The sequence below is a fragment of the Nansenia antarctica genome (assembly GCF_963989245.1).
Source record: "Nansenia antarctica genome assembly, chromosome: 3".
Lineage (NCBI taxonomy): Eukaryota > Metazoa > Chordata > Actinopteri > Argentiniformes > Microstomatidae > Nansenia > Nansenia antarctica.
The window spans coordinates 50,641,169-50,667,570 of NC_137688.1; the positions used below are offsets into that span (position 1 = coordinate 50,641,169).

The 26,402-nt window shown below is 49.0% G+C and overlaps 2 protein-coding genes across 3 annotated transcripts; one reads left to right on the plus strand and one right to left on the minus strand.

The window, feature by feature from the left end:
* Positions 1-4,686: 4,686 nt before the first annotated feature.
* On the plus strand, positions 4,687-8,086 carry fabp3 (fatty acid binding protein 3, muscle and heart). Its single transcript, XM_080525390.1, has 4 exons — positions 4,687-4,903; positions 6,468-6,640; positions 7,597-7,698; positions 7,788-8,086. The coding sequence occupies exons 1-4, from the start codon at positions 4,834-4,836 to the stop codon at positions 7,839-7,841; spliced, it is 399 nt and encodes a 132-aa protein (XP_080381516.1). The 5' UTR covers positions 4,687-4,833; the 3' UTR covers positions 7,842-8,086.
* Positions 8,087-11,037: 2,951 nt separating this feature from the next.
* zcchc17 (zinc finger, CCHC domain containing 17) lies at positions 11,038-26,253 on the minus strand. 2 transcript variants are annotated; one of them, XM_080525487.1, is made up of 7 exons: positions 26,221-26,253; positions 24,819-24,977; positions 23,017-23,117; positions 22,780-22,871; positions 14,032-14,132; positions 13,402-13,634; positions 11,038-12,521 (listed from the first exon to the last, which is right to left on the minus strand). In XM_080525487.1, exons 2-7 carry the CDS (start codon positions 24,952-24,954, stop codon positions 12,342-12,344), a joined length of 843 nt encoding a protein of 280 aa, XP_080381613.1. In that variant the 5' UTR covers positions 24,955-24,977; positions 26,221-26,253; the 3' UTR covers positions 11,038-12,341. The 2 variants fall into 2 exon arrangements, with proteins under 2 accessions (XP_080381613.1, XP_080381612.1); XM_080525486.1 differs by having other exon boundaries at positions 26,001-26,236.
* Between the last annotated feature and the right edge of the window lie 149 nt (positions 26,254-26,402).

Sequence of the window (26,402 nt, forward strand, 5' to 3'; positions counted from 1 at the left end):
CGCGCGCGCACACACACACACACACACACACACACCACACACACACACACACACACACACACACACACACACACACACACACACACCTATACATTACACACGTAAACCCATATAGCTGTCTGCCCTAGTATGAGTTAGAGATGCATCTGACCCTTCACCTCCTCTCTCTCTCTCTCTTTTCCCTCCCCTCCCTCACTGTCTCTCATACCTCTCTCTCTCACTTTTCCACTACCTCCCCTCCCCTCTCTCTCTCAGTCTCTCTCTCTCCGTCTCTCTCTCTCCGACCACCTGTCTGTGTCAAACGTCAAACAGATGCACTTGATTCGTCGCACACATGTGTATTTAGACACAGGGATCATTCAGGGGAAGGGAGGGGGGAAGTAGAAGGGCTATGGCACAGGGCCAGTGGTACAGGGTTAGTAGAGGGAAGGGGAGGTGGAGGGAGATGGTTGTGGGGGGGTGGTGGAGGAGAGGTTGAGGGAGGTAGTTGTGGGGGGGGGTGGAGGGGAGGGGGGTGGTAGAGGAGAGGTGGAGGGAGGTGGTTGGAGGGGAGGGGGGTGGTGGAGGGAGGTGGTTGTGGGGGGGTGGAGGGAGGTGGTTGTGGGGGGGGGGGTGGTGGAGGGGAGGTGGTTGGAGGGGAGGGGGGAGGAGTAGAGGGGTCAGTGGGACAGGGTCAGGGGAGAGGCCTGTCTGTGTATGATGTAACACTGGAGCGTTGCAAAAAAAAATCCCCCTGTTTTAGACCGTCCATGTGTGTGTGTCTGTTTGTATGTGTGTGTGTGTGTGTTTGTGTGGATATGTGTGTGTGTGTGTGTGTGTGTGTGTGTGTGTGTGTGTGCGTGTGTGTGTGTGTGTGTGTGCGTGTGTGTGTCTGTGTCTGTGTGTCGACATGCATGTGTGCAGGGCTGGACTGGGACAAAAATTAGGCCCTGCCATGTGGCTCACAGACCGGCCCAACACAATCGGTCCGACACCGCCGATCAACATGCTGGCAGTCTGAAAGACTAATAATCTAAAAATCTATCGACCTAATCTAAAAAGTGATCTAGCATGGAAGGCTCAGGACAGGCAAAGTAATTGAAGTCCTGAACGTGGCACTGTTTCCTCTGTTTCATCTTTTTCTCTCTCCTTTTCCTCTCTTTCCCTGACACTCTGCTTTTCTGGGGAGGGCAGCAGCAGCTCAACCTGGTTCAACAAGACATGGACAGAGAAGTAAACTAACTGGTTGTCAAAATCAGCAAAGTTCTCATTTACATGTACACACAGGCTGCATGATTTCATTATGTTACACCAGAAGCCCAGTCATTTCAAATGGAAGGTTGCAAGACAACATTATTGGGTTGCAGACTGCATGAGTTTTATTTCTCCATGCAATAAAAAGCATTCATTAGTTCTGAACTAGGCTAGTGTAGATTTTTTTTATATATCTTTTTTTTCCAAATAAAAAGTATTATTAACACCCATTGTTGGTATTGCATTTATGTCAGTGACAGTGATACCTCAACTTGCTAGCTAGCAACAAAATGCAGAACACCCCCATCTAACGTTAGCTATAGAGTCCACAGCCAAGCAGCACTAACGTTACACCACGAGAGAGATCATTGTGTGTGCATGAATTCCAGCCAAGTCCTGGTGAAGCGCAATGCAATCATGCTGCCTGTACGGGTTAGCATAAGTCATAAGACATTCTCTGCTGCTGCTCCCTTAATCTGGCCAATGCAAGCGACTAACATAACTTTGCTTTTGTAAAACCAAGTAACAACATTGCTTACCTCTCTAGCTGTGTCCTCTGTCTCCTCCTCAATTGCTAACGGCACATCAGTGCTAACGTTAGTTAGCGGTAAAGATGTTGTTGTGGCAGCCGCAGCTGTAGTAGGCCTAGCCCCCACAGTCGATGCAGAGAACATATCTGTCAGTTTCTGACATTTTGAGGCATCCTCTGCTAGCTTCTTACTTTTTTTCTCCCTAATTTTCTGGGCACCCTCTTTCACTATCTTATCTACGAACATGAGGTAGAGCAATTGAGCAAGCTGTGCAAGGTTAACAACCTGCTGCTAAACAAGTCAAAGACCCAGGAATTCATCGTAGACTTCAGGAGGAAAAAGTCCGAGATCCTGCCCCTGCTCATCGACGGAGAGAGCGTGGAGATAGTCTCAACCCTCCGATTCCTGGGACACAACATGCGGGATGACCTGGCCTGGAAGGAGAACACTAAAGGCACCATCAAGAGGGCACAACAGCGGCTATACACCCTGAGATGCCTCAGGAAACAACACAACAAGAAGGAGATACTGGTGGCCTTCTACCACGGCGCAGTGGAGAGCATCCTCACCTTCGGCATCTCCAACTGGTTCCACAGCTGCACAACAGCGGAGAGAAACGAGCTACAGAGAGTCGTGAGAACAGCACAGAAGATCACCGGCGCCCCCCTCCCCTCTCTGGAGGAGCTGTACAAAACACGCTGTCTCAGGAGGGCCTCCAAGATCTCCAAGGACCCGACCCACCCTGGGCACGAACACTTTGTCAAGCTGCCCTCGAACAGGAGGTACAGGACCCCGGCCGCTAAGACAAACAGACTGAAGAACAGCTTCTACCACAGGGCCGTCAAGGCCCTGAACACAGAAAAGGCCTAAGTTCTGGGCCCAGGACAGTCCGGACGGATTGTATGGCAGCTAGTGCTGAGGCACAAACATGTACATTTTCAAGCCTGCAAACTGTGACACTTTAAAATAATGTGAAAAAAGACTTTCTTGTGCAATATGACAACCCTAGTTGACTATCTGTGCAGTATAGTACAGTGGATTGTGTACATAGCCTTTATTGATGTAAACCAGCTCCTTACCTTCTTGTGATTTTATGCATCTATGCTTTTTCTAAAATGTGTTTCTTTTTCCTTTCCTAAACACCAGGGGAGCCTCCCCTCCTAAATTTCGTTGTTTGGTACCTGTACTGTAGCAATGACAAATAAAGTCTATCTATCTATCTATGACACTGTACTTGGGTTGTCGGCCGAGGGATCAGAGTGGGGGAGGGGGCCGATGGACAGCAGGGCCTAAGCATGTGATTGGGCCAGCCCATGTGTTAGTATAAACGGGGGCCGCCGCTTGATTCAGCGTTAGTTGATGCCGCGCTATTTTGGGCCGAGCTAGTTTTTTTTTTTTTTTTTTTTTGGGGGGGCGGGGGGTCAGGCGGCCCGACCGGCCCAAAACTAGCGCGGCCCATCTGCCAGCGGGCAGAAAGATTGTATGGCCAGTCCAGCGGTGCATGTGTGTGTGTGTGTGTGTGTGTGTGTGTGACTCAGACAGCTAGGTGGGTTGCTTCATTTTCCAAATATAGAGGGTTTCACAAGACAGACTGTATGCTGACTTTTTTTTTTGTTTGTGTAGGAGAGTGAAGGTGAGTGAGTTTGGTGTGTGTGTGTGTGAGTGTGTGTGTGTGTGTGTCATCATGGCTGATAACATCTGGTGGTATTGTAGATGGGGGTGTCAGGGTGTCCTGGTCAGTGTGTCACCCTGTTGCACACACACACACACACACACACACACACACACAAACACAAACACGCACCAAATTTCAGGACCCTCCTTTCATGACTTTTCCTAGATATGTGCGTTCTACCACCCAGTATCCTTACATTTTCAAAATCACATCAGGATAAGCTAGTATAAAGCTATTTTGCAGTTTCTCTGTGTAGGAGGCAGGATCATTTACAAGCCGGGCCAACTAGTGGTCATTGTGTGTAAATAGCAGCTTTCCATTGTAAAGACTATGGTCATTTGACCCCCGAGGCAGCTCTTATAGTAGGTACAATAGGCATGGCTGTTCTAGTGTTAATGTAATATTTGTTGTGAACAATGCTGCAAACAGATGGAGAGATTCTTTGTGGTGCTGGTCATGTTCACAATGTGCCGGGCCGAGTCTCAAGGTCAGACATCTGACCACCCTGTTGATTTACTTTGAACATGAATGCTCATTTGATATACAATCAGTATTCATATGGCAATGCACACATACCTGGAAGTACATATCAAATGTTACATTTGTGTATGCACTGGAAATCTCTTCAGACAGTACGAACATTACAATTCCAAATGTCCTTGGTTCGTGGAATGTTTTGATTTGAGAGACTAAATCCTGTTTGCCTGGGGTGGTAATAACTAGAGGTCAAATGCAACAGTAAAAACAGAGAGCGAGAGAGGGGAAAGGGGGAAGTGGAAGAGAGTTTGAGAAAGAGAGAGAGAAAGAGAGAGAGAGAGCGAGAGAAAACACTTCAATGACGTTCCATCTAACCTTCACCCCAAATCAATTACCCCCTCTCCCTCCTTCCACTCCCTCTCCCCCCTCTCTCTCTCTTTCTGACTGGCACAGCTTGTGTTCTCCCACCCTCCTCCCCATCTCCCCTCCCCCTCTCACATCGCTCTTCCTTCCTTTCTTTACTCGTTCCTTTATTCCTCCTGACGGACTCTTTTACTATCCCCCCTTCCCCTCCCTCTCTCTCTCTCTCCCTCTCCCTCCGTCTTTGTCCCTCTGTTGCTCCCTCCCTCCTTCCCTCCTCCCCTCCTTCCCTCCTCTCCTCCCTCCCTCCTCCCCTCCTTCCCTCCCTCCCTCCCTCCTTCCCCATCTCTCTCTCAGCCCAGGCTGATGACATCACGAACAGCCGGTATAAAACCGACCAGTAGGATCGCAGCGTAGTGGTGCTGCTGACTCTAGTCTCTCTGTTCCCCTTTCCTTCTCTCTCATTCTATCGCTCTCTCACACTCGCTCACTCTCTCTCTCCCTCCCTCTCTCTCTCTCTCTCTCTTACGCTCTCTCATTCCTCCACACGCTGCAGACATGGAGACATTCGTAGGCACATGGAACCTCAAGGAGAGCAAGAACTTTGACGATTACTTGAAGGCACTGGGTAAGTGTGGGAGTGTGTGGGAGGGAATGAATGGTGTGTGTGTGTGGGAATTGCGTGTGTGTGGGAGGGAGGGAAGTGTGTGTGTGTGGGGGGGGGAATTGTGTGTGTGAGATAGTAGAGGATGGGGTGTGACTGCTGGGGTGCCTACTGTTGCATGTGTGCACATGTGAAAAGGGTAGGTGTCCCATGAATAGTTAACAAGGTGTGTGTGTCTGCGTGTGCATGTGCGTGCGTGTGTGTGTGTGTGTGCATGATTTAGCTGTTATTGCAGATGTTAATGCTAGGCGTGGGAAAGAAGAGGGTGTGGGAGATAAAGAAAGAGAGAGAGAGGGAACTGTAGAGAAAGAGGGTGAGAGAGAGAGAAACAGATGGAAAGAGAGAAGGAGTGGAGGTGTGGAATTACTGCATGGAGTAAGTGGTGGTTGGGAGGGAAAGAAGGAGGGGGTCGCTGTTTTTGGGTGGGATGGGGGGAGGGGGGAAACACCCCACTGTGAGAAACATTCAATGGTCTTCGGTATGCGTGCACACACACACTTACACACACACACCAGCATATGGGGGTGGCACTAGCTGAGAGACGTTCATTGTCTGATGCAGGCTGCATATTAAAACAGGCCTAATGCTTTTCTGCATGCTAGCTAAGGGTAGGGGGATGGGGCCAATACTAACCTGCTTCAGAGAGGGAGTGTGTGTGTGTGTGTGTTTGTGTATGTGTGTGTGTGTGTGACCCCTATTTGCTGACCTCGGGGCAATATAGGCATCGACCCGTCTGCTCTCGCCACCATAGCAACGACCCCCCCAACCCTCGCCCCCGCTCTCCTGATCACTCAGGCTACTGCTGACGACTCATACACACACACACATACACACATATGGGCACAAACACACACACCCACGCACACAAGCGCATCTAGACACACCCACGCACACACACAGGCACCCAGACACACACAGACACATGCGCGCGCACACACACACGCACAAACACAAACACAGTAGCTGTTTGTTGCATTGATTGGGTGAGCATGGCAGTTTTAGCCTTGGGACATACACTCCTCCAGAAAAGAACCGAATGCTTAATTTAGAGTACTGGCACACACACACACTCACACACACACACACACACACACACACACGAAAAGCTTAACAGCAGACACAAATGCAGGCAGCGACATGCAGGCAGGTCAATTGAAAACCTTTTAGAGAACTTTGAAGTTGGGTTCTGACATGATGAGAGATAAAGAGTGTGTGTTTGTTCTGTGTGTGTGTGTGTGGGGGGGGGGGGGCGGGGGAGACAGGGGGGGAGGTCAGCATTTACACAAACAGAACAAATCAATACTTATGGCAGTGAACTGACTGGCCTGAAGGCTGCGTACGTGTCTGGATGTGTGTTTGTGTGTGTGTGTGTGTGTGTGTGTGTATTGTCCCCCAACATGGCCGTTCATAGCCATCAGCGAAACACTCAGTGCTGTTAAACCTCATCTGCGTGCATGTGTATAGTGTATATGTATCTATACATGTATCTCCATGAACTCAATCACCCATGGTGCATTGCTCCTGCCAGGGATTGGCTTCGCCACGCGCCAGGTGGCCACCATGACCAAGCCCACCACCATCATCGAGGTGTCCGGTGACACCGTCACAGTGAAGACCCAGAGCACCTTCAAGAACACGGAGATCAGCTTCAAACTGGGGGAGGAGTTTGACGAGACCACCGCCGACGACAGGAAGGTCAAGGTAAGGGGGTTGGAGGGGTTCAGGGGGTTAGGGGTCAGAGGTTAACGATGACGGATCGGTGATCTAATCTTACATTTCGGCAGTCTGTCCGAACTGTCACCGATGCCTTTAGTGAAGTGTGTGTGTGTGTGTGTGGGGGGGGGGGGGGCGCGCCCAGAATTTGTCCAAAGAGAAGGCGCTTATTCTGTTTGAGGAAAGGGGTTAGGGGAGGGAGGGAGGGGAGGGGAGGGGAGGGGGGGGGGGGGGGTGAGAGGTCAGGGAGTTAAAGAAGATGGATTGATCACAAAAACTTGATTTTGACTTTTCAGATTGGGTCAGGGGGTGAGGGGTGAGGAGAGGTGAAGAGAGGGGTGAGGAGAGGAGAGGAGAGGGAGAGGAGGGGTGAGAGTTGAGGAGAGGAGAGGAAAGGGAGAGGAGAGGAGGGGTGAGTTGAGGAGAGGAAAGGGAGAGGAGGGCTGAGTTGAGGAGAGGGAGAGTTCACAGCTTGTGGAGTATAGACACAACGTGTTCTACACTAGACTTGTTTTACGGGGCGTGATCAGAGAGAGAGAGAGAGAGAGAGAGAAAAGAGCACAGACCAATGTGTGATGGATCGTATAATTGATCAGATTTGATCAGACCGGTTTTGACATTTCCTTGATGAGTCATCACTCACCTCTCTGCTCCAGGGGAGTCTCCCGGTCCTCCCGCACAAGTTGACGGTTTAGAATGTGTAAATACAGAACTGCCTGTTTGAACTGAGTCATCCTTTGATCTGTGTCTGTGTGTGTGTGTGTACTTTACCTTGAAGTGCTTTAGTCAGCGGAAAAAAAAGAGTATTGCATTTGCGTATGTGTTATGTAACACCTTCTCCCTCCCTCCCTCCCACTCTCTCTCTCTCTCCCCTCTCTCTCTCTCCCCCTCCCTCTCTATTTTCCTCCCTCTCTCTCTCTCTCCTCCTCCCTCTCTCTCTCCAGTCGTTATTGACGATAGACGGTGGTAAGCTGGTGCACGTTCAGAAGTGGGACGGCAAGGAGACCAGCCTGGTCAGAGAGGTCACCGGAAACGCCCTCGAACTGGTCAGTACCCAGACTGTGTGTGTGTGTGTGTGTGTGTGTGTGTGTGTACTGTGTCTCTAAGCTAACTCCTGCCTCTCTCTCCTCCTCAGACTCTCACTTTGGGAGACGTCGTTTCCAACCGCTCCTACGTGAAGGCAGAGTAACGTCCTCCAACCTCCAACCTTTGACCTCCTGCTCCCCTGCCCCCTGGCCTCTACCACCACCCAATTCCTACCCATATAACAACCCCCACCTACCTACCTACTTACCTACCCGCCTACCTACCGTGAACTTTGACCTCCCGGTTGCCCCCCCGTCCTTGTCTTTGTTACTGGCTTTTCTCCTCTGTATGAAACACTGAATAAATTCCACTGATTTTGTTTTCTTTAAAAAAAAATAAGAAAAGAAAAGAAAAAGTCTCTGTCCCGTTTATTTTCACCACACCCCGTGGATGTCATCACACTGCAAAAAGGCAGCTCTCAAAAACAAGGAAAAAAAAGCTATAGGCCTACAAGGAATATTACTTAAAACAAGCAAAAACAAAATCCAACAGAACAGGAACATTTCATTTGCCAAGATCTTAAAACCAGTAAAAGACATCTTAAAACTAGTGCAAGCAGACAAAAAGACAAAGACTTGTTGGGTCAACAAGTTCCTCACCAGCGTCGGTGCCACTGACGACACACACACATACACACACACAAACACACATACACATACACATACACATGGGCACACACACACCCACGCACACAAGCCCATCTGGGCCACAGATCAGAGGATATGGGTTTGAAGAGGCAGCACATGGCTCCTATCAGAGACACAGGCTGTGGTGTGTGTGTGTGTGTTACAACTTAAGGGCATCACAGGGAGTATAATTATAGCTCTTTCACTGTTCCACCTCACTGTGTGTGTGTGTGTGTTGCCTTTGGCCCTTCTAGGTGAGGGGTAAGTTGTGTTGCAGCATGTAGGTTAGGTGTGTGTGTGTGTTCTAATTTGGGACATTGCCTCCCTCTGTAGATTACTGTCATGTGTTAGATAGGGCTGCCAACCAGGGGCAGGGTGAGAGGCCCTCAGCAGACATACGACCTCCAGAGACCTAGCCAGCCCTGACCGCAACACAACCACCTCACCCTGACCGCAACACAACCACCTCACATTGACCACTAGGACCCCAACACAACTACCTCACATTGACCACTAGGACCGCAACACAACTACCTCACACTGACCACCAGGACCGCAACACAACCACCTCACATTGACCACTAGGACCCCAACACAACTACCTCACATTGACCACTAGGACCCCAACACAACTACCTCACATTGACCACTAGGACCGCAAAACAACTACCTGAACCTGACAACCGAACACGACCACAGTTACGGCTTCCTGGGTTAGGGTCGGGGTTGTAGGTCACAAAGTGGACCATAGCTGTGGTCGTGTTGTCAACTGGACCACATGGCTTATATCTAATCAAATATTTATTACTATAAAAAAATTATACGTTTGGCATTTAGCAGACGCCTTTATCTGAAGTGACTTACAACAAATACATTTGACTAAGTGAATCATCTACCCACCAGTCATAGCAGGAAAAAGTATTCTTTGCTAGGGCCAGGGGCCATTGGCAGTCGTCGGGCTAGAAGAAGGAAGATTTTTTATATTTTTTTTACACTGGGGAAATAGTACAGGAGGGTAGTAGATGTCTCAGGAGGGACAGTACAGGGGGGTAGTAGATGTCCCAGGAGGGACAGTACAGGAGGGTAGTAGATGTCTCAGGATAAACAGTTCAAGGGGGTAGTAGGTGTCTCAGGAGGGACAGTACAAGGGGGTAGTACGTAGATGTCTCAGGAGAAACAGTACAGGGGGTAGTAGATGTCTCAGGAGAAACAGTTCAGGGGGTAGTAGATGTCTCAGGAGAAACAGTACAGGGGGTAGTAGATGTCTCAGGAGAAACAGTACAGGGGGTCGTAGATGTCTCAGGAGGGACAGTACAGGGGGTAGTAGATGTCTCAGGAGGGACAGTACCGGGGGGTAGTAGATGTCTCAGGAGAAACAGTACAGGGGGTAGTAGATGTCTCAGGAGAAACAGTACAGGGGGGTAGTAGATGTCTCAGGAGAAACAGTACAGAGGGTAGTAGATGTCTGCAGGGACAGTACAGGGGGTAGTAGATGTCTCAGGAGGGACAGTACAGGGGGGTAGTAGATGTCTCAGGAGGGACAGTACAGGGGGGTGGATGTCTCAGGGGGTAATAGATGTCTCAGAAGGGGCGGCTGTGGCGCAGGAGGTAGAGCCGCTGTCTAATAATCGCAACGTTGGCAGATCAGCGGTTCGAGCTCCGGCTGGCCACATGTCAAAGTGTCCTTGGGCAAGACACTGAACCCCAAGTTGCTCCCAGTGAGCGGGCCGGTGCCTTGCATGGTAGCTTGCCGCCATTGGTGAGTGAATGGGTGAATGAGAGGCCGTTGAAAAGCACTTTGGATAAAGGCGCTATATAAGTGCAGTCCATTTACCATTAAAGCTGTAGTAGTGGAAGATGGGGAGTGACTAAAGCATATTTCACAGACAGATACATGTGCTTGTCGAGAAGAAAGAGAGAGAAATCGGACCTTGATGGTCTTTTAATGGCCACACACGGCAGTTTACACTCTGATCACACACATGCACGTTTTTAGGTGAACACACACACAAACACAAGCACATGCACTATCTTCGGCGGGTCGCCAGGTGGAAATTGTCCTCTGCCTTTGTAACCCATCCGGGCTGCCATTCCTCCACTGGCAGCCAGGGGCAGCGGTCGCCCTTTTGGCGCGGCTTGAACCGACGCCCGGCGCCCCAGGGACCAAGTAGCGTTCTTCACCGTCGTGGTCAGGGACGGGTGTTCACTTTGGCATGTCTTTCCATGTTGGGTGAAGGAGACCCCTAGTGGACATGGGGGGAACATGCCAACCCCAAGCCACATATATGTGCCACGGCAACCAGGCTTTCACCCTTTTTGGACTCCCATCCAGGTTACTAACCAGGCCCAGCCCTGCTTAGCTTCTGAGATCTGACGAGATCAGGCTTGACAAGGTGGTACGGCCGCACACGTCAGGTCCAGGAAGAAAGAGGCAGGGGAGACATTCAATCATTTAAAAGCTTTATTGGGGTTAACAGCAGACACATACTGTACAGGGGACGGGCCTTAGTTTGTACGCTGAGAACGGACAGATCAGATCGACGACGGACACATGCTACACAACGAGGAGCCGGCGAACACAGGATACCGACGTAGCGTACGCTTCCTCGCGTGCCTCCTCTGCTTTGGTTGTGAAACTTACACTTCCTGTTCCTGTCTATACTGTTTCCTCTGTTTGTTTATGTGTGTATATGTGTGTGTGTGGTTTTGATTCACGTCACTGTGTACCAGCCTAAGGGGACCTAGCCAGGGGAGCTAGTTTGACCTCTACATGCGGTAGGTAAACAGCCTGGGGGGGGCGGGGGGCCCAGACACACACAACCCCTCTGCTACGTCAGTGTGATCAGACCTGAGGCAACCGGAGAGCTGTAAGCAATATCCAGCCTTCTCATTGGCCCAGGGGCGGGGGTTGGTGGTGGAAGCTTACGGCCATATTGTTTACATCTCTCCGGTTCCTTCGGTTGTCGTGACAACAGACGGGACCAAGGTTGCTGGAACAAGTTGTTGCTTTTTTTCCTCTTCTCCAGACCAACGGAGAGTCACATCACTATGTCCCGATTATTTATTTATTTTTCTACCTTGTTACGCGTCGCTTTTGTTCCCCCCCCCCCCACCCCCCATGAAAATATCATTACATCACCATGCTGAATCACGGTGTTGCATCACGTCGTATGATCCGTTGGCAGTCTGCAACACCAGCCAAGACCACGCCCGCCTGGCTGCTCCCCAAACGTCCGGAGCGTTTCTGGGCATCTACCACGTGCTGAGGTGCTAAACTGCGACTCTCGTGCGTGCGTGTGTGCGTGTGTATGTGTGTGTATGTGTAGGTGTAGGTGTAGGTGTAGGTGTAGGTGTAGGTGTGTGTGTGTGTGTGGGGGGGGGGGTGTATGTGTGTGTGTGCGTGTAGGTGTGTGTGTGTGTGTGTGTGTGAGTAGGTGTGTGTGTGTGTGTAACCTGTGACTCACGGCGTGCCTGGCAGCAGTGAACATTTCCATACCAGATGACTGCGGTTTTTAAAACCACACGGGTCTTTCCGCAAGTTTCAATCTCATGTGAATGAAGACGAACGTGTTCGCTAGGTAAAAAGAAACCATCGTGGTTTGCGTGGAGCCAACAGGTCAGGAGCCGTTGCAGTCAAACGAGGGCGCAGTCCTGCACAGTGGGCCTTCAAATATGACAAAAAGGCCTGGAACTATGAACTATGACCTATGACCTTTTTACCCAGCAGTCATGCAGGAGAGGAATCTCAGATTATTGAAACAGAAGGGTTAGAGGTGAAACCAGAAAACTACAATAATATTGTACATATTATGGTGGGGGCGGGGTCTGTCTGTCACTAATTTGCCTTCTGTGTGTCTATTAGCTGCATATTGTTTGGATTTTGTGTGTCTGTGTGCACGTGTGTGTGTGTGTGTGTGTGTGTGTGTGTGTGTGTGTGTGTGCAGTGCCGTTTATGCGTGTGTGTGTGTGTGTGTCTATCAGCTGTGTTTGTGTGATTTGTGTTTCTTGTGCTTCTTGTGTTTCTTCTTCTCCTCCTTGTCTGTGTGATCACGGCGCCCCCTCTTGGCCTGGCTGGGGCCCTGCGCGTCACTGCTGCTGCTGCTGTCGCTCTCAGACTCCTTCCTCTCCCTCTTCCTCTTCTTCTTCACTTTCTTCTCCTGGTGGCGGATGGGAGGGGAGGGGAGGGAGGAAGCACGATAAATAACTAGACATGTCATTCTGACCAGAGTTTTATACCATTAACAGACTTAGCTGAGGTGTTGGAGCTGAAGAGTATCAAACAGAGTGAAAAAAAAGCAGCATTCGCAAACTCAAATCTCTGCCAAAATCATTCATTTATAGACACTATAACAACATTTAACAACACTATAGAATTGTGGAATGCACTGCCAGTTTACATTAGGGATGCAACCTCAGCAAATATGTTCAAGTCAGACTAAAAACCCATCTTTTTAGTATTGCCTTTAAATGACTAAAGCGCTATAGAAATACAAACGTATTATTATTATTATTATTATTATTATTATTATTAGAGAGAAGTGGGAACAGCAGAGGGATGGGAGTGAGAAAAGACATAACGCAATGCTCTATGGGAGGTCTGTGGCTGTCAACATATATTATACACAACAGAGCTTACATTTAAAAAGTTGCATCCCCACCCCCACCACAAAACTGTGCTGTGGTTACAATGGGTGGGGGGGGTAGAGGGTGTAACCGTGGTTACGTAATGGCCTCACTATGTTGGCTGCTTCTACATAGCCGTGACAAATACCACAGAAGAGATAGAATACATAGAATAGAGAGAGAGAGAGAGAGAGAGAGGGAGAGGGAGAGAGAGAGAGAGACGGAGAGAAAGACAGAAGCGAGACCTCACACACAGGAGAGAGAGAGACCTTATTCAGGAGAGAGAGAGAGAGAGAGAGACCTCACATTCAGGAGAGAGAGAGAGAGGAGTGTAGAGGGAGTGGAATGGGGGGGGACAGAATTAGAGGAGAGGAAACGGAATGAGAACCACCCCTAGGCGAGTCAGTGGCCTACCTTCTTTTTCTTCTTCTTCTTGAGAGACTCTTGCTGTGCCAGCAGGCTGGAGGGCAGGAGGCTGGTGGGCAGGAGACGCTGGCCGGGCAGCAGGCTGGGCGGCAGGAGGCGCGGCTGGTTCAGGAGCCTGGGGGGGAGGAGGCTTGGCTTGGGCTGCTGCTCCTCAGCGTCCTCGTCAGGCAGGAGCTCGTACTGCAGCCCAGGAGTGGAGAAGCAGTCCTTAGCAAAGTGACCTGGGAGAAGAACGGGGGCGAGACAAAGAGAGAGAGAAATAAAGGGAGAGTAGAGAGGTAAAGGTAGGGAAAGGTAGGGAGAGAGAGACAGAGACAAAGAGAGAGAGAGAGAGAGAGAGAGAGAGAGATAGAGATATAGAGATATAGAGATATAGAGATATAGAGATATAGAGATATAGAGATATAGAGATAGAGAGATAGAGAGATAGAGAGATAGAGAGATAGAGAGAGAGAGAGAGAGAGAGAGAGACATAGAGTCGATGGTATTCAGCAGGCAAGCAAATGTCCCCCTCACAGAGACATAGACACAGTTGTATGTATGTATGTATGTCTGTCTGTCCATGCTGGGGTGGTGTTGTGGTTGTGTTGTGATTGTGTTGTGATTGTGTTGACGTACCCTTGCAGCCACACTTCTTGCAGGTGGTGTTGAGCACGGCCTCCAGGGTGATCCTGTTGCCTGTGTGGTCTCTGAAGCCCCTGCGCCTCCTCTCATCCTGCCTGTAGCACAAACACACACACAATATATATATATATATACAGTATATCTCAAAAGTGAGTACGCCCTTTAGATTTTTACAAATATTCTGTTATATCCTTTCAGGGGATAACATTATCCTACTGAAACTTTGATATAACTTAAAGTAGTCAGTGTGCTGCTTGAATAACAGTATAGATTTATTGTCCTTTGAAAATTACTCAGTACACAGCTGTTAATGTCTAAACAGCTGGCAACAAAAGTGAGTACACCCCATAGTGAACATGTCCTAATTGTGCCCAATGATGTTGTTTTCCCGCCCTGGTGTCATGTGACTCGTTAGTGTTACAAGGATTCAGGTGTAAATGATAAGCAGGGCTGTTAAATTTGGTGTTTTGGGCACAATTCTCTCTGAATGCTGGACAACATGGCACCTCATGGCAAGGAACTCTCTGAGCGGCTGAAAAAAAGGATTATTGCGCTTCACAAAGATGGCCTTGGCTATAAGAAGATTGCCAACACCCTGAAAATGAGTTGCAGCACAGTGGCTAAGATCATACAGCGGTTTTCCAGGACAGGTTCCACTCGGAACAGGCCTCGCCAGGGTCGACCAAAGAAGTTGAGTCCACGTGCTCAGCGTCATATCCAGAGGTTGGTTTCCAAAAATAGACGTGCGAGTGCTTCCAGCATTGCTGCAGAGGTTGCAGAAGTGGGATGTCAGCCTGTCAGTGCCCAGACCATACGCCGCACACTGCATCAAATCGGTTTGTATGGCCGTCGCCCCAGACAGAAGCCTCTTCTGAAACCGATGCATAAGAAAGCCCGCAAACAGTTTGCTGAAGACAATGAATCCAAGAACATGAGTTACTGGAACCATGTCCTGTGGTCTGATGAGACCAAATTAAACCTGTTTGGGTCAGACCGAACGGAGCTTAGTGAGAAGACCCGCGGAGGCGGCCTCATTATATCTACGAAGGACAGCTGGTGCTTAAACACGAAAACTGTAAGTAGCCACTGCTCCCCAGACCTGGAATACTTGACTGTTAAATGCCGACCCACATACCTCCCTAGGGAGTTTAACGCGGTGCTAATTACATGTGTGTATATAGCGCCTAGCGCAGACAGCAAAGTAGCATTGGCGCGACTATATGAAGTCATTAGTAGCCAACAAAGCACTGATCCACAGGCTATTCACATCATAGGGGGGGACTTTAATCATGTCGACCTGAAGGCAGTACTACCCAAGTTCTATCAGCATGTGAAATGTGCAACGAGAGGAGAAAAAACACTGGATAAGGTATACACCAACATCAAACGTGCTTACAAGGCTAGTCCGCTAGCTCATCTAGGCATGTCTGACCATGTGTCAATCCTCCTGATTCCTGCATACACTACAATGGGGAAAAGTGCTCCCATCACCACTAAGACTATCAGAACCTGGCCAGAAGGGTCCGCTCCACTGCAGATCTGCCTAAATGACACCCTATGGCAGGAATATGAGCATGAGGACCTGGAACAGTACACGTCGTCGGTTCTGAACCACATAGTGAACTGCACCAACTCAGTCACCGTGGACAAACGGGTCCGGGTCTACCCCAACACGAAGCCATGGATGACTGGGAAGGTCCAAAAACTGATCAACGAGAGGGACAACGCCTTCTTCGCAGGGAAGCGCACACCGCTGTACAGCTCCACCAGGGCCAACCTAAAGCGCAGCATCAAAGCGGCCAAGGCAGAGCACAGAGAGAAGATTGAGGAATGCCTCCTGAGCAACGACTCCAGGCGGATGTGGCAGGGGGTTCAGCAGATGACAAACTTCAGAGCCAACAGGCTCACAGCCGCAGAGGACGACCCCCTGCTGGCGGGAAAGCTGAACACCTTCTACGCCCGGTTCGACGAGGGGCGAACGGAGGTAACCGCAACACAAACACCACTCTCTCCAGCTCTCAGCAGCCTCACCCTCACAGAGCATGAGGTGAGACGCGTACTGAAGGCGGTGGACCCCAGGAAAGCCTCGGGGCCGGATGGCGTCCTGGGACGGGTGCTGAGAGACTGCGCCGACCAGCTGGCCGGGGTTTTCACCAACATCTTTAACCAGTCCCTGTCCCAGGCCACCGTCCCACCCTGCCTGAAAACCTCAACTATCATCCCAGTCCCGAAGAAAAGCACGGTGAGCTGCCTAAACGACTACCGCCCGGTGGCACTCACACCAATCATCATGAAGTGCTTCGAGAAACTAGTCCGGGCCCACATACTCACACGCCTCCCGCCCAACCTGGATCCATACCAGTTCGCCTACAGAGCCCACAGGTCCACAGAGGACGCCATAGCGACGACTCTCCACGCCACTCTATCCCACCTGGAGAGGGGAAACAGCTACGCGAGACTGCTCTTCGTGGACTTCAGCTCCGCCTTCAACACCATCCTTCCAGGCAGGCTAGTGACCAAACTACTAGACCTGGGTCTATCACACTCTATATGTGCGTGGATCAAGGACTTCCTGACCGACCGCCCCCAGAGGGTGCGGGTGGGCCCCCACACCTCCACAGCCCTCAGCCTCAGCACTGGGTCCCCCCCAGGGCTGCGTGCTAAGCCCCATCCTCTACAACCTCTACACCCACGACTTCACCCCCGTCCACCCCAGCAACTACATCGTAAAGTTTGCAGACGACACCACCGTGGTGGGATGTATCTCGGGGGGGGACGAGGCGGCGTACAGGGATGAGGTAGAGCAACTGAGCAAGCTGTGCAAGGTTAACAACCTGCTGCTAAACAAGTCAAAGACCCAGGAATTCATCGTAGACTTCAGGAGGAAAAAGTCCGAGATCCAGCCCCTGCTCATCGACGGAGAGAGCGTGGAGAGAGTCTCAACCCTCCGATTCCTGGGACATCACATGCGGGATGACCTGGCCTGGAAGGACAACACAAAAGGCACCATCAAGAGGGCACAACAGCGGCTATACACCCTGAGATGCCTCAGGAAAGAACACAACAAGCAGGAGATACTGGTGGCCTTCTACCACGGCGCAGTGGAGAGCATCCTCACCTACGGCATCTGCAACTGGTTCCACAGCTGCACAACAGCGGAGAGAAACGCGCTACAGAGAGTCGTGAGAACAGCACAGAAGATCACCGGCGCCCCCCTCCCCTCTCTGGAAGAGCTGTACAACACACGCTGTCTCAGGAAGGCCTCCAAGATCTCCAGGGACCCGACCCACCCTGGGCACGTACACTTTATCAGGCTGCCCTCGAATAGGAGGTACAGGACCCCGGCCGCTAAGACAAACAGACTGAAGAACTGCTTCTACCACAGGGCCGTCAAGGCCCTGAACACAGCAAAGGCCTAAGTTCTGGGCCCAGGACAGTCCGGACGGATTGTATGGCAGCTAGTGCTGAGGCACAAACATGTACATTTCAAGCCTGCAAACTGTGACACTTTAAAATAACGTGAAAAAAAATACTTTTGTGCAATATGACAACCCTAGTTGACTATCTGTGCAGTATAGTACAGTGGATTGTATACATAGCCTTTATTTGTGTAAACCAGCTCCTTACCTTCTTGTGATTTTATGCTTTTTCTCTTTTTTTTTTTTTTTTTTTTCCCTTTCCTAACACCAGGGGAGCCACCCCTCCTAAATTTCGTTGTTTGGTACCTGTACTGTAGCAATGACAAATAAAGTCCATTCCATTCCATTCCATTCCATTCCATTCCATTCCATGGTGTCCGGCGTGTGTGGCGGCACCCTGATGAGGAGTACCAAGACAAATGTGTTTTGCCTACAGTCAAGCATGGTGGTGGCAGCATCATGGTCTGGGGCTGCATGAGTGCTGCCGGCACTGGGGAGCTGCATTTCATTGAGGGACACATGAATTCCAATATATACTGTGACATCCTGCAGCAGAGCATGATCCCCTCTCTTCGGAAACTGGGCCGTTTTTTAGGGCAGTTTTCCAACATGATAATGACCCTAAACACACCTCCAAGATGACAACGGCCTTGCTGAAGAAGCTGAAGGTTAAGGTGATGGACTGGCCAAGTATGTCTCCAGACCTAAACCCAATTGAGCACATGTGGGGCATCCTCAAGAGGAAGGTGGAGGAGTGCAAGGTGTCCAACATCCGTGGGCTCCGTGATGTCGTCATGGAGGAGTGGAAGAAGATTCCAGAAGCAACCTGTACAGCTCTGGTGAATACCATGCCCAGGAGGGTTAAAGCAGTGCTAGATAACAATGGTGGTCACACAAAATATTGACACTTTGGGCACAATTTAGACATGTTCACTATGGGGTCGCAGTGTTTCCTCCAGGAATTTTTACATTAGTGGCGGAGAGCCCTGTCCGCGTGCACGAGCGCTCAAAACAACGACCTAATTTCAACCAAAACTAGAGGGAGGATGGCAAAAAAAATAAAAAGAATATACAGAATATAAACTTGTGATACCGGTTTCCATCCATCAGCTCTGAAGGTTTACGTTACTCACGGATCCAATGTCCTTCCAAAAGAGCAGTCTGGCTCCGTCGCAAACACAACAGGAAAAGTATGTCCAACTTGGCGAAAGTTTCCGAGTATTTCCAACTTGCGCGAGTTCTTCAACTTGCGACAGTTTTTCAACTAGATGTGATGGCTATCATGTCTATCAAAATTATCAAATTAGCCATCGTCCTGGCATGATTGGGTGTTGGTTTCAACGCACCTGTTGTTTGTCCTTCCTCCGTTTGCAACAAGAAACTCTGGACCTTTTCATGAATTAAAGTGGTCTTAAAATCCAAAGTCCAAATAAAAGTAACAAACGAAAGTAATATATGTTGGTGTACATACCACAGCGCACAGTAGCTGCTGCTTGTTCTCCCGCTGTAGTTGTAGCTGGTGGTGGTACCCCGCCATAAACGTTCATGCAGTTTCGGATCGCTCATAGCCACTGCTAGCTTCAGCAATGTTTGAAGTGTCTGGGACATCTTTTTTCTTGAAAAATCCATCCATCTGTCGCTGTTTTCGTTTAATTTTTCAAAGTTATTTAACGTGATATCTTATTTGTGCACCTAGCTAGCTAGATCAGCTTTTTGTATCTTTTAGATGGTACTACCGGTGACTTTTAGCCCGTTAATTTGCGAGGAGAAAACACAGGCGCCCGAGCATTTCGGCAGGTAAGACTGCTGAGCAGGGATGGTTGAGTCTGCACGGTTCTCATGCCGGTTCACATTTAGACCAATCAGGAGTAGCCCTTGTGTCACGTCGTCAACTGAATGTTTAATGTCATTAATCTGATTTTGGATCAGCGGTTAGAGAGAGATGGGCGTGGATTTAGGTGCACTTTTAGTCAACATCCATTATAGCGCTGATTGAGATTGAGATTGAGATAACGTTTATTGCCACTATGCGTTACACATATAGGAATTTGCTTCGTCACCACAGCAAGTGCGTTTATACTTTTTTCACATATCAAAAAACAGGACAACACAACAACAACACAGGACAGACAACAGTGCATTGGATAGTGCGGTATAAAGTAAAGTGCAGTGCAGAGTTTTTTTTTTTTACAGAGTCCAGTTCAGTCCTGGGCAGACTTGGGGGCGGGGGGGGGGGGGAAGCCAGAGTCATTTAACAGCCTGGCGGCTGAGGGGTAGAAGCTGAGCCTGTGGCGGGCCTTAAGTGCCTTAGGCAGCCGCAACCTTCTTCCAGAGGGAAGCAGGGTGAGGAGGCCGTGGCCGGGGTGGAAGGGGTCAGCCATGATCTTCCTTGCCCTCCTCAGAGCCCTGGTGTCGTGCAGGGAGTTGAGGGAGGGCAAGGGACAGCCGATCACCCTCTCTGCTGAACGTCGCACCCGCTGCAACTTGGCCTTGTCCTTGGTCGTTGCAGCAGGGAACCAGGTGATGATGGAGTGGGTGAGGATGGATTCTATGATGGCCGTGTAGAACTGGACCATCATGGACCTCGGCAGCCTGAGTTTCCTCAGCTGCCGGAGGAAGAACATCCTCTTCTGGGCCTTCTTTGTGAGGACCTCGGTGTTCTGCTCCCACTTTAGGTCCCGGGAGATGGTCATGCCTAGAAAGCGGCATGACTCCACGGAGGCCACCGGGGTACCTCCCAGCGTGATGGGAGGGGGCAGGGCTGCTTTCCTTCGGAAGTCCACCACCATCTCCACTGTTTTTAGAGCATTTAGCTCCAGATTGTTTAAGCTGCACCATCTCTGCAGCCCCTCGATCTCACCCCTGTAGGCAGATTCGTCCCCCCCGGAGATGAGGCCCACCAGGGTGGTGTCGTCTGCAAACTTCAGGAGCTTGACCGAGGGGTGGCGGGAGACACAGCTGTTGGTGTAGAGGGAGAATAGTGCTGGAGACAGGACGCAGCCCTGCGGGGAGCCCGTGCTGGTGGTCCTGGAGCTGGAAATGCTCTTCCCCAGCTTCACCCGCTGAGACCTGTCAGTCAGGAAGTCCGTGATCCACCTGCAGGTGGAGACCGGCACCTGCAGCAGGGATAGCTGGTGCTCCAGGATGTGTGGGAGGATCGTGTTGAAGGCCGAGCTGAAGTCCACGAACAGGATCCTGGCGTAGTTGCCTGCAGTGTCTAGGTGTTCTAGTACGTAGTGCAGAGCCATGTTCACGGCGTCCTCCGTGGATCTATTGGCTCTGTACGCGAACTGCAGGGGGTCCAGCACAGGATCCGTGATGAGCTTCAGGTAGGCCAGGACAAGGCGCTCCAGGACCTTCATGACGACGGAGGTCAGAGCGACGGGTCTGTAGTCGTTGAGGCCTGTGACCTTGGCCTTCTTGGGGACGGGGATGATGGTTGATGCCTTGAAGCACGCTGGGACGTGACACAGCTCCAGCGAGGCGTTGAAGATGTTGGTGAACACCGGGGCCAGCTGGTCGGCGCAGTGCTTCAAGACAGAGGGAGAGACGGAATCCGGACCAGCTGCCTTCCGGGGATTCTGCCTCTTAAACAGTCTGTTTACCTCTCGCACTGTGACAGAGAGAGGGGGTGGGGAAGGGGGGGTGGGGGTGGGCGGGGCGGGTGAGGAGGGGGGAGGGAGGGGGGGGGGAGGGGGGAGGGTGGGGGTAGCAGGAGGGACATTGGCCCCCCTGGGGGACGGGGGTGGTGGTTGTAGCCGGGGGGTGTGGAGGGAGAGGGCGGGGGTGGGCGGGAACCTCTCTTTCTCAAACCTACAATAGAACTCGTTCAGCTCGTTAGCGAGGGGGAGGTTGTCGGACATCAGCGGGGACCTGGGTTTGTAGTTGGTGATGGTCTTTAGGCCTTTCCAGACGGAGGTGGAATCCCCCTCAGAGAGCTGTTTCTGCAGCTTCTCCGAAAAGCGATGCTTCGCCTCCTTCACCGCTTTGGCGAACCTGTACTTGGCCTGCTTGACCCGGTCCACGTCCCCACTGCGCCTAGCCACCTCCTTCTCTGACCTCAGACGCCTCGATCTCGGATCAGATATATTTTAATCAGCTAAAATGTTCAGAGGTGGATTTTTTTAAATTATTTTTTAGTGGACTGAATCAATTAGTGGCGGAGGAAATTCATTCGTGGCGGCCCGCCACCAATAAATGCATATAGAGGAAACACTGGGGTGTACTCACTTTTGTTGCCAGCTGTTTTGACATTAACAGCTGTGTACTGAGTAACTTTCAATGGACAATAAATCTATACTGTTATTCAAGCAGCACACTGACTACTTTAAGTTATATCAAAGTTTCATTAAGATAGTGTTATCCCCTGAAAGGATATGACAGAATATTTGCAAAAATCTAAAGGGTATACTCACTTTTGAGATACACTGTATATACATTGAGAGAGAGAGAGAGAGAGAGAGAGAGAGAGAGAGAGAGAGAGAGAGAGAGAGAGAGAGAGAGAGAGAGAGAGAGAGAGAGAGAGAGAGAGAGAGAGAGAGAGAGAGAGAGAGACACACACACACACACACCCACCCACACCTCCAAACTCATTTCATTGATTGGACTCAAGGTTTGTTAACTCCTGCCTCCAATTAGCTTTTGTAGAAGCCTAGGGGTTCTTTACATTCCAACCTACACTGTGAATGTCTGAATGATGTATTCAATATGGACAAGAACAATGCAATAATTTGTGTGTTATTAGTTAAAACAGATTGTGTTTGTTCATTATTGTAACTTAGATCATGTTTTAAGACCGATTTATACACAAATGCAGGTAATTCCAAAGGGTTCACAGATTTTTTTCTTGCCACTGTATTGACAGACACACACATACAGACACAATGGATAGTGCTAGCACAAGCGGTGGTAGATGGATAGCGCTAGCACTAACGGTGGTCTAATAATGATGCGTGTGTAACTAGTGGAAGCCCTGACCTAAACACCCGCATAATAACTACTTAGAAAACAGGTTGCTTACCATGACTGTGTTCTCCACGCTATCTGTAAGTGTACCTAGCTGCTTGAAGCTAAAAGTTATTCCAACAGCAGTGGAGTTTAGCAGACAGGAAGATGTTAGCTCGCGCATCATGTGACTTGGATGAGACGTATACCCCTCCCCATACACACAAATACTTTTTGCAGATCTACACAATTCACGTGGATTACCTATTTTGAGGTAAAAACTGTGAATTTCGCTGAAAGGTGACACGTTTGTGCACACACACACACACACACACACACACACACACACACACACACAAAAAGACACATGATTACGTACTCTGCTATGACATTGTTGGGGTCTAGGTCCTTCCCTGTTCCTTGATTGACAGCTTTCATCGAGAAGGAGAGCTTCACCTTACCATCCCTCATCTAATGGAGAGATGAAGGGAAGGAGGGACAGAGAACGACAGAGAGAGGGGGAGATAGGGAGATAGTGTGAGAGCGCAGATTCTGAATCCTTTGTATACCATGTTGAGATGGGGTGGGTGTGGGTGTGTGTGTGTGTGTGTGTTACCTCTTTTCCGATGACTTTGATCCACACCTTCTCCCCCACATCAACTACCTCTGCAGTATTCTCAACACGACACGCAGACAACTCACTTATGTGAACCAACCCTGAGAGAAGAGAGTGACAGAGAGAGAGAGAAAGAAGGAGGTGGATTGGGTGAGAGATAGCGGGATAGATAGAGGGGAAGAAGAGTGGACCAAAGAAGAGTGGAGAAAAGCAAGAGAAAGAGAAATGTTACCTTATGTAAGCTGACAGTAACCATGTATGTGTCAAGTCAACTCAAGACACAAAGATGTTGTAGAGAGATAATAATAATAACTTTTATTTGTATAGCGCTTTTCTTGCAAACATTGCAGCTCAAAGTGCTCCAATCATTATATACTCATAATTTAATTATTTTGTCATTTAAAGGCAATATTAAAAGGATGGGTTTTTAGGGGTGGGCATCAATGATCGATGATCGATTAATTGATCGATAAGGTCTTGGTCGATCACAAAATATTTTGCTCGATAATCGTTAATATTTTTTTTTAATATAGTTTGTCCACGTTATGTGTGAGAAATGAACTTTGCATTTGCCTTCGCATTGAATTTCGCAACGCAGTACGGCATGACGGAAGTTCCCGTACGTTAGTGTAACCTGACCTCCAGTAATAGGTGCACGATCTCCACTACTTCCTGAAAGGCACCTTGCATGTTTAATTGATTAATCAGCTGTGCGGTAAACTGTTGGAACACACACTGCTTGGAAAATGGCGAAACGAAGCTTGGTGTGGGAGCATTTTGATCTGAAAGGCGACCTCGTTCATTGCAAACACTGCGCAGTGACCTATAAATATAATACGACGACGACCCCGATGAAATACCACCTGCAAACCGTACACCCGACCCTGACTGCTCCTTCGCTACCTTGTACTTCTCAGCCCTCCATCATGCCTCATCTTATACGCGGGAGGTGTGATGCACAACGAGAAGAGAAAATAACGATGGCCATCTGCAAATTAATTGAAACAGATATTCTGCCGCTCAGTTTTGTCGAGGGTAGAGGATTTCGTGCGCTGATGCAAATAGTCGAGCCAGCATATCCTGTTCCATCGTGACGTTCCATAACCAGGCACATTTTTTACTGCTCCTATGGTGAGTTACTTATTTTCTATATTTTTATTTATAATGTAAAATGTGTTTTTAAGTTAAACAATTTAGGCTACTCACTGCCTTGTTTAAGAGGATTGTTATCTGACTGTAGTGTCTAGTTAATGTGAATGAATGAATGTGTGCATTGTGCAATTCTGCAATAGCAACACAAATAAAGTTTTTTCCCCAAGGAAAACATGCTTGTTATTTCTGCCCTATTTTTTTTTTTTATGAAAAAAAAGCTTATTGATTAATCGATAATTGATCGTTAATTCTTACGATTATCGGAAAAAAAATGTTGATCGTTTGCCCAGCCCTAGTTTTTAGTCTTTAGTTGCTGAGGTTGCATCCCTAATGTAAACTGGCAGTGCATCCCACAATTTGGGTGCATAAAATGAGAATGCAGCCTCACCAAATCTCTTCTTTTGTACATGTGGTACACAGAGAAAACCAGCGTCAGACAAACTGAGAGCTCTATTGGGCTGATATGCTAGCAAAAGGTCTTTCAGATATTCTGGTGCTGTGCCAGTGAGAGCTTTATAAAGAAGCAGAAGGATCTTGACATCTATTCTGAACTTAACAGGAAGCCAGTGTAGAGTCTCTAAAATAGGAGTTATATGAGCTCTTCTGCTTGTTTTGGTTAAAACTCTCACTGCTGCATTTTGCCAACCCACCTTGCTTCTTGTACCCGGGGATCTTGACGAAGGCTCCGTAGGTCTGGACAGACGCCACCTCCCCTTTAAGGACGCTGTACATGGCTGGCAGGTCTTCCAGGCCAGAGGGCTCCCGCCCGTCGTCAAACTCAGCCATGGCCCCGCGATGGCTATACTCTCCTGCAGACAAGAGGACAACCTGGGTGAGGAGAACACTCTGCTGCAGGTCCTGTCTTCACTTCCACCTAGTCCAGAGTCGGAGCGGAAGTGAGGTCCCTAGGTCCCTATCTTGTAGATAGTACTAGCTTTTTTGTCTGTCTTACATGTAACGATGAATTGAGAATCAAGGACCCCAATTGAAATAAGCCAGTGGCTTTCTTGGGTTTTTATCCTGTTAGTTGACCTTGTATGTAATATGTACTTTCTTGTACCTACTTCTGCAAATCTTCTAATAAAGTTTTCAATCAATCAAAAAAGCTTGCTTGGTGATACACCTCGAGTAGTTGACAAGTGAGTTTTCTTGTTTTACGAGGGGTATTTAGCAAGCTTGATGCCCGATAAAGAGGGCAACCACCATCTGAGTGAGTCAACCATCTGAGTGAGTGATAGAAGGATTTTATGACGAAACTGCGTCTCGGCAGGGTCTTTGATATTGCAATACATGTACAATACAAGTGTCAGACTCCATGGTGTCCATAGCATAGGACAATGCCATCTGGCTACGATAGGGCATGGCTGGATGTGAGACCTTTTGTTGTTCTTTAAAGGGGCAATCTGGGACTCAAACAACACCAAATACTCCCACCCCCCCCTCTCAAAGTCAGACCAAGCTTTAGTTTATCATAGTTTTAACCATGTTGTTTTCAAGCTATAAAGGTACTTACAATGATATTCTTTACAAACAAAAACCAGCTTATATTTGGTGAGGTAAGACTCAGGTTAGTTGAACTAAGCTCCGGAAGCATTTATAAGTTATATATTTCAAGAAACAACGAAAATCTATTATTCATTTAAAAGTTAAAAAGCGCATGTACCAATCCTAGATTGCCCCTTTAAGAAGTGATGGATGATGCATGAATGAGTTGCATTTTCCTAACAATATTCTGCCTGCAGAGTTGCAATAAACCAGTTTGTTGTTAATTGTGCAGGACTGTACTTACTAGTTGAAAAGTTAACAGAACGGCTGTTAACATAGTAGTTTACCTTTAGTGAAGAGTAGGGTTTAGCTGCTGCTGGGTTGGTGGCTAGCTAGCTAGCAAAGTTAGCGTCACCAGCCTGCCAAACGGTTGCACAAAGGTCCTATGACCTTTTATGGCTGACAACGAATATATTCCCATTCCACAGATTTTCTAGAAATGAACTTCTAAATTACATTATGCTACAATGCTTCTCTACACATTTACAAACATTAGAGGAGATCTACCTTGCGTGGCGGAGTGTTTATTGTAGATGGGGATTTGACATGATTTCTTCCGGTGCATCTGGTCATTAACAATGACAGCCAATCACAGCGATCAGCGCAAACTTCAAACAATCAGACGTCCTGTTTCGTGCGGAAGCACTTCGTCTCTACTCTTCTTCGGTGCTGAGTCGAAACGGAAGCTT

What these genes read in the sequence shown, in the direction of transcription:
- fabp3 (XM_080525390.1), top strand. Translation starts at nt 4,834, where the DNA reads ATGGAGACATTCGTAGGCACATGGAACCTCAAGGAGAGCAAGAACTTT. An exon ending in CCGACGACAGGAAGGTCAAG is followed by an intron (nt 6,641 to 7,596) that starts GTAAGGGGGTTG and finishes CTCTCTCTCCAG; the next exon opens with TCGTTATTGACGATAGACGG. An exon ending in CCGGAAACGCCCTCGAACTG is followed by an intron (nt 7,699 to 7,787) that starts GTCAGTACCCAG and finishes TCTCCTCCTCAG; the next exon opens with ACTCTCACTTTGGGAGACGT.
- zcchc17 (XM_080525487.1), bottom strand. Translation starts at nt 24,954, where the DNA reads ATGGCTGAGTTTGACGACGGGCGGGAGCCCTCTGGCCTGGAAGACCTG. An exon ending in CAAGAAGTGTGGCTGCAAGG is followed by an intron (nt 13,635 to 14,031) that starts GTACGTCAACAC and finishes TTCTTCTCCCAG; the next exon opens with GTCACTTTGCTAAGGACTGC. An exon ending in AGAAGAAGAAGAAAAAGAAG is followed by an intron (nt 12,522 to 13,401) that starts GTAGGCCACTGA and finishes ATCCGCCACCAG; the next exon opens with GAGAAGAAAGTGAAGAAGAA.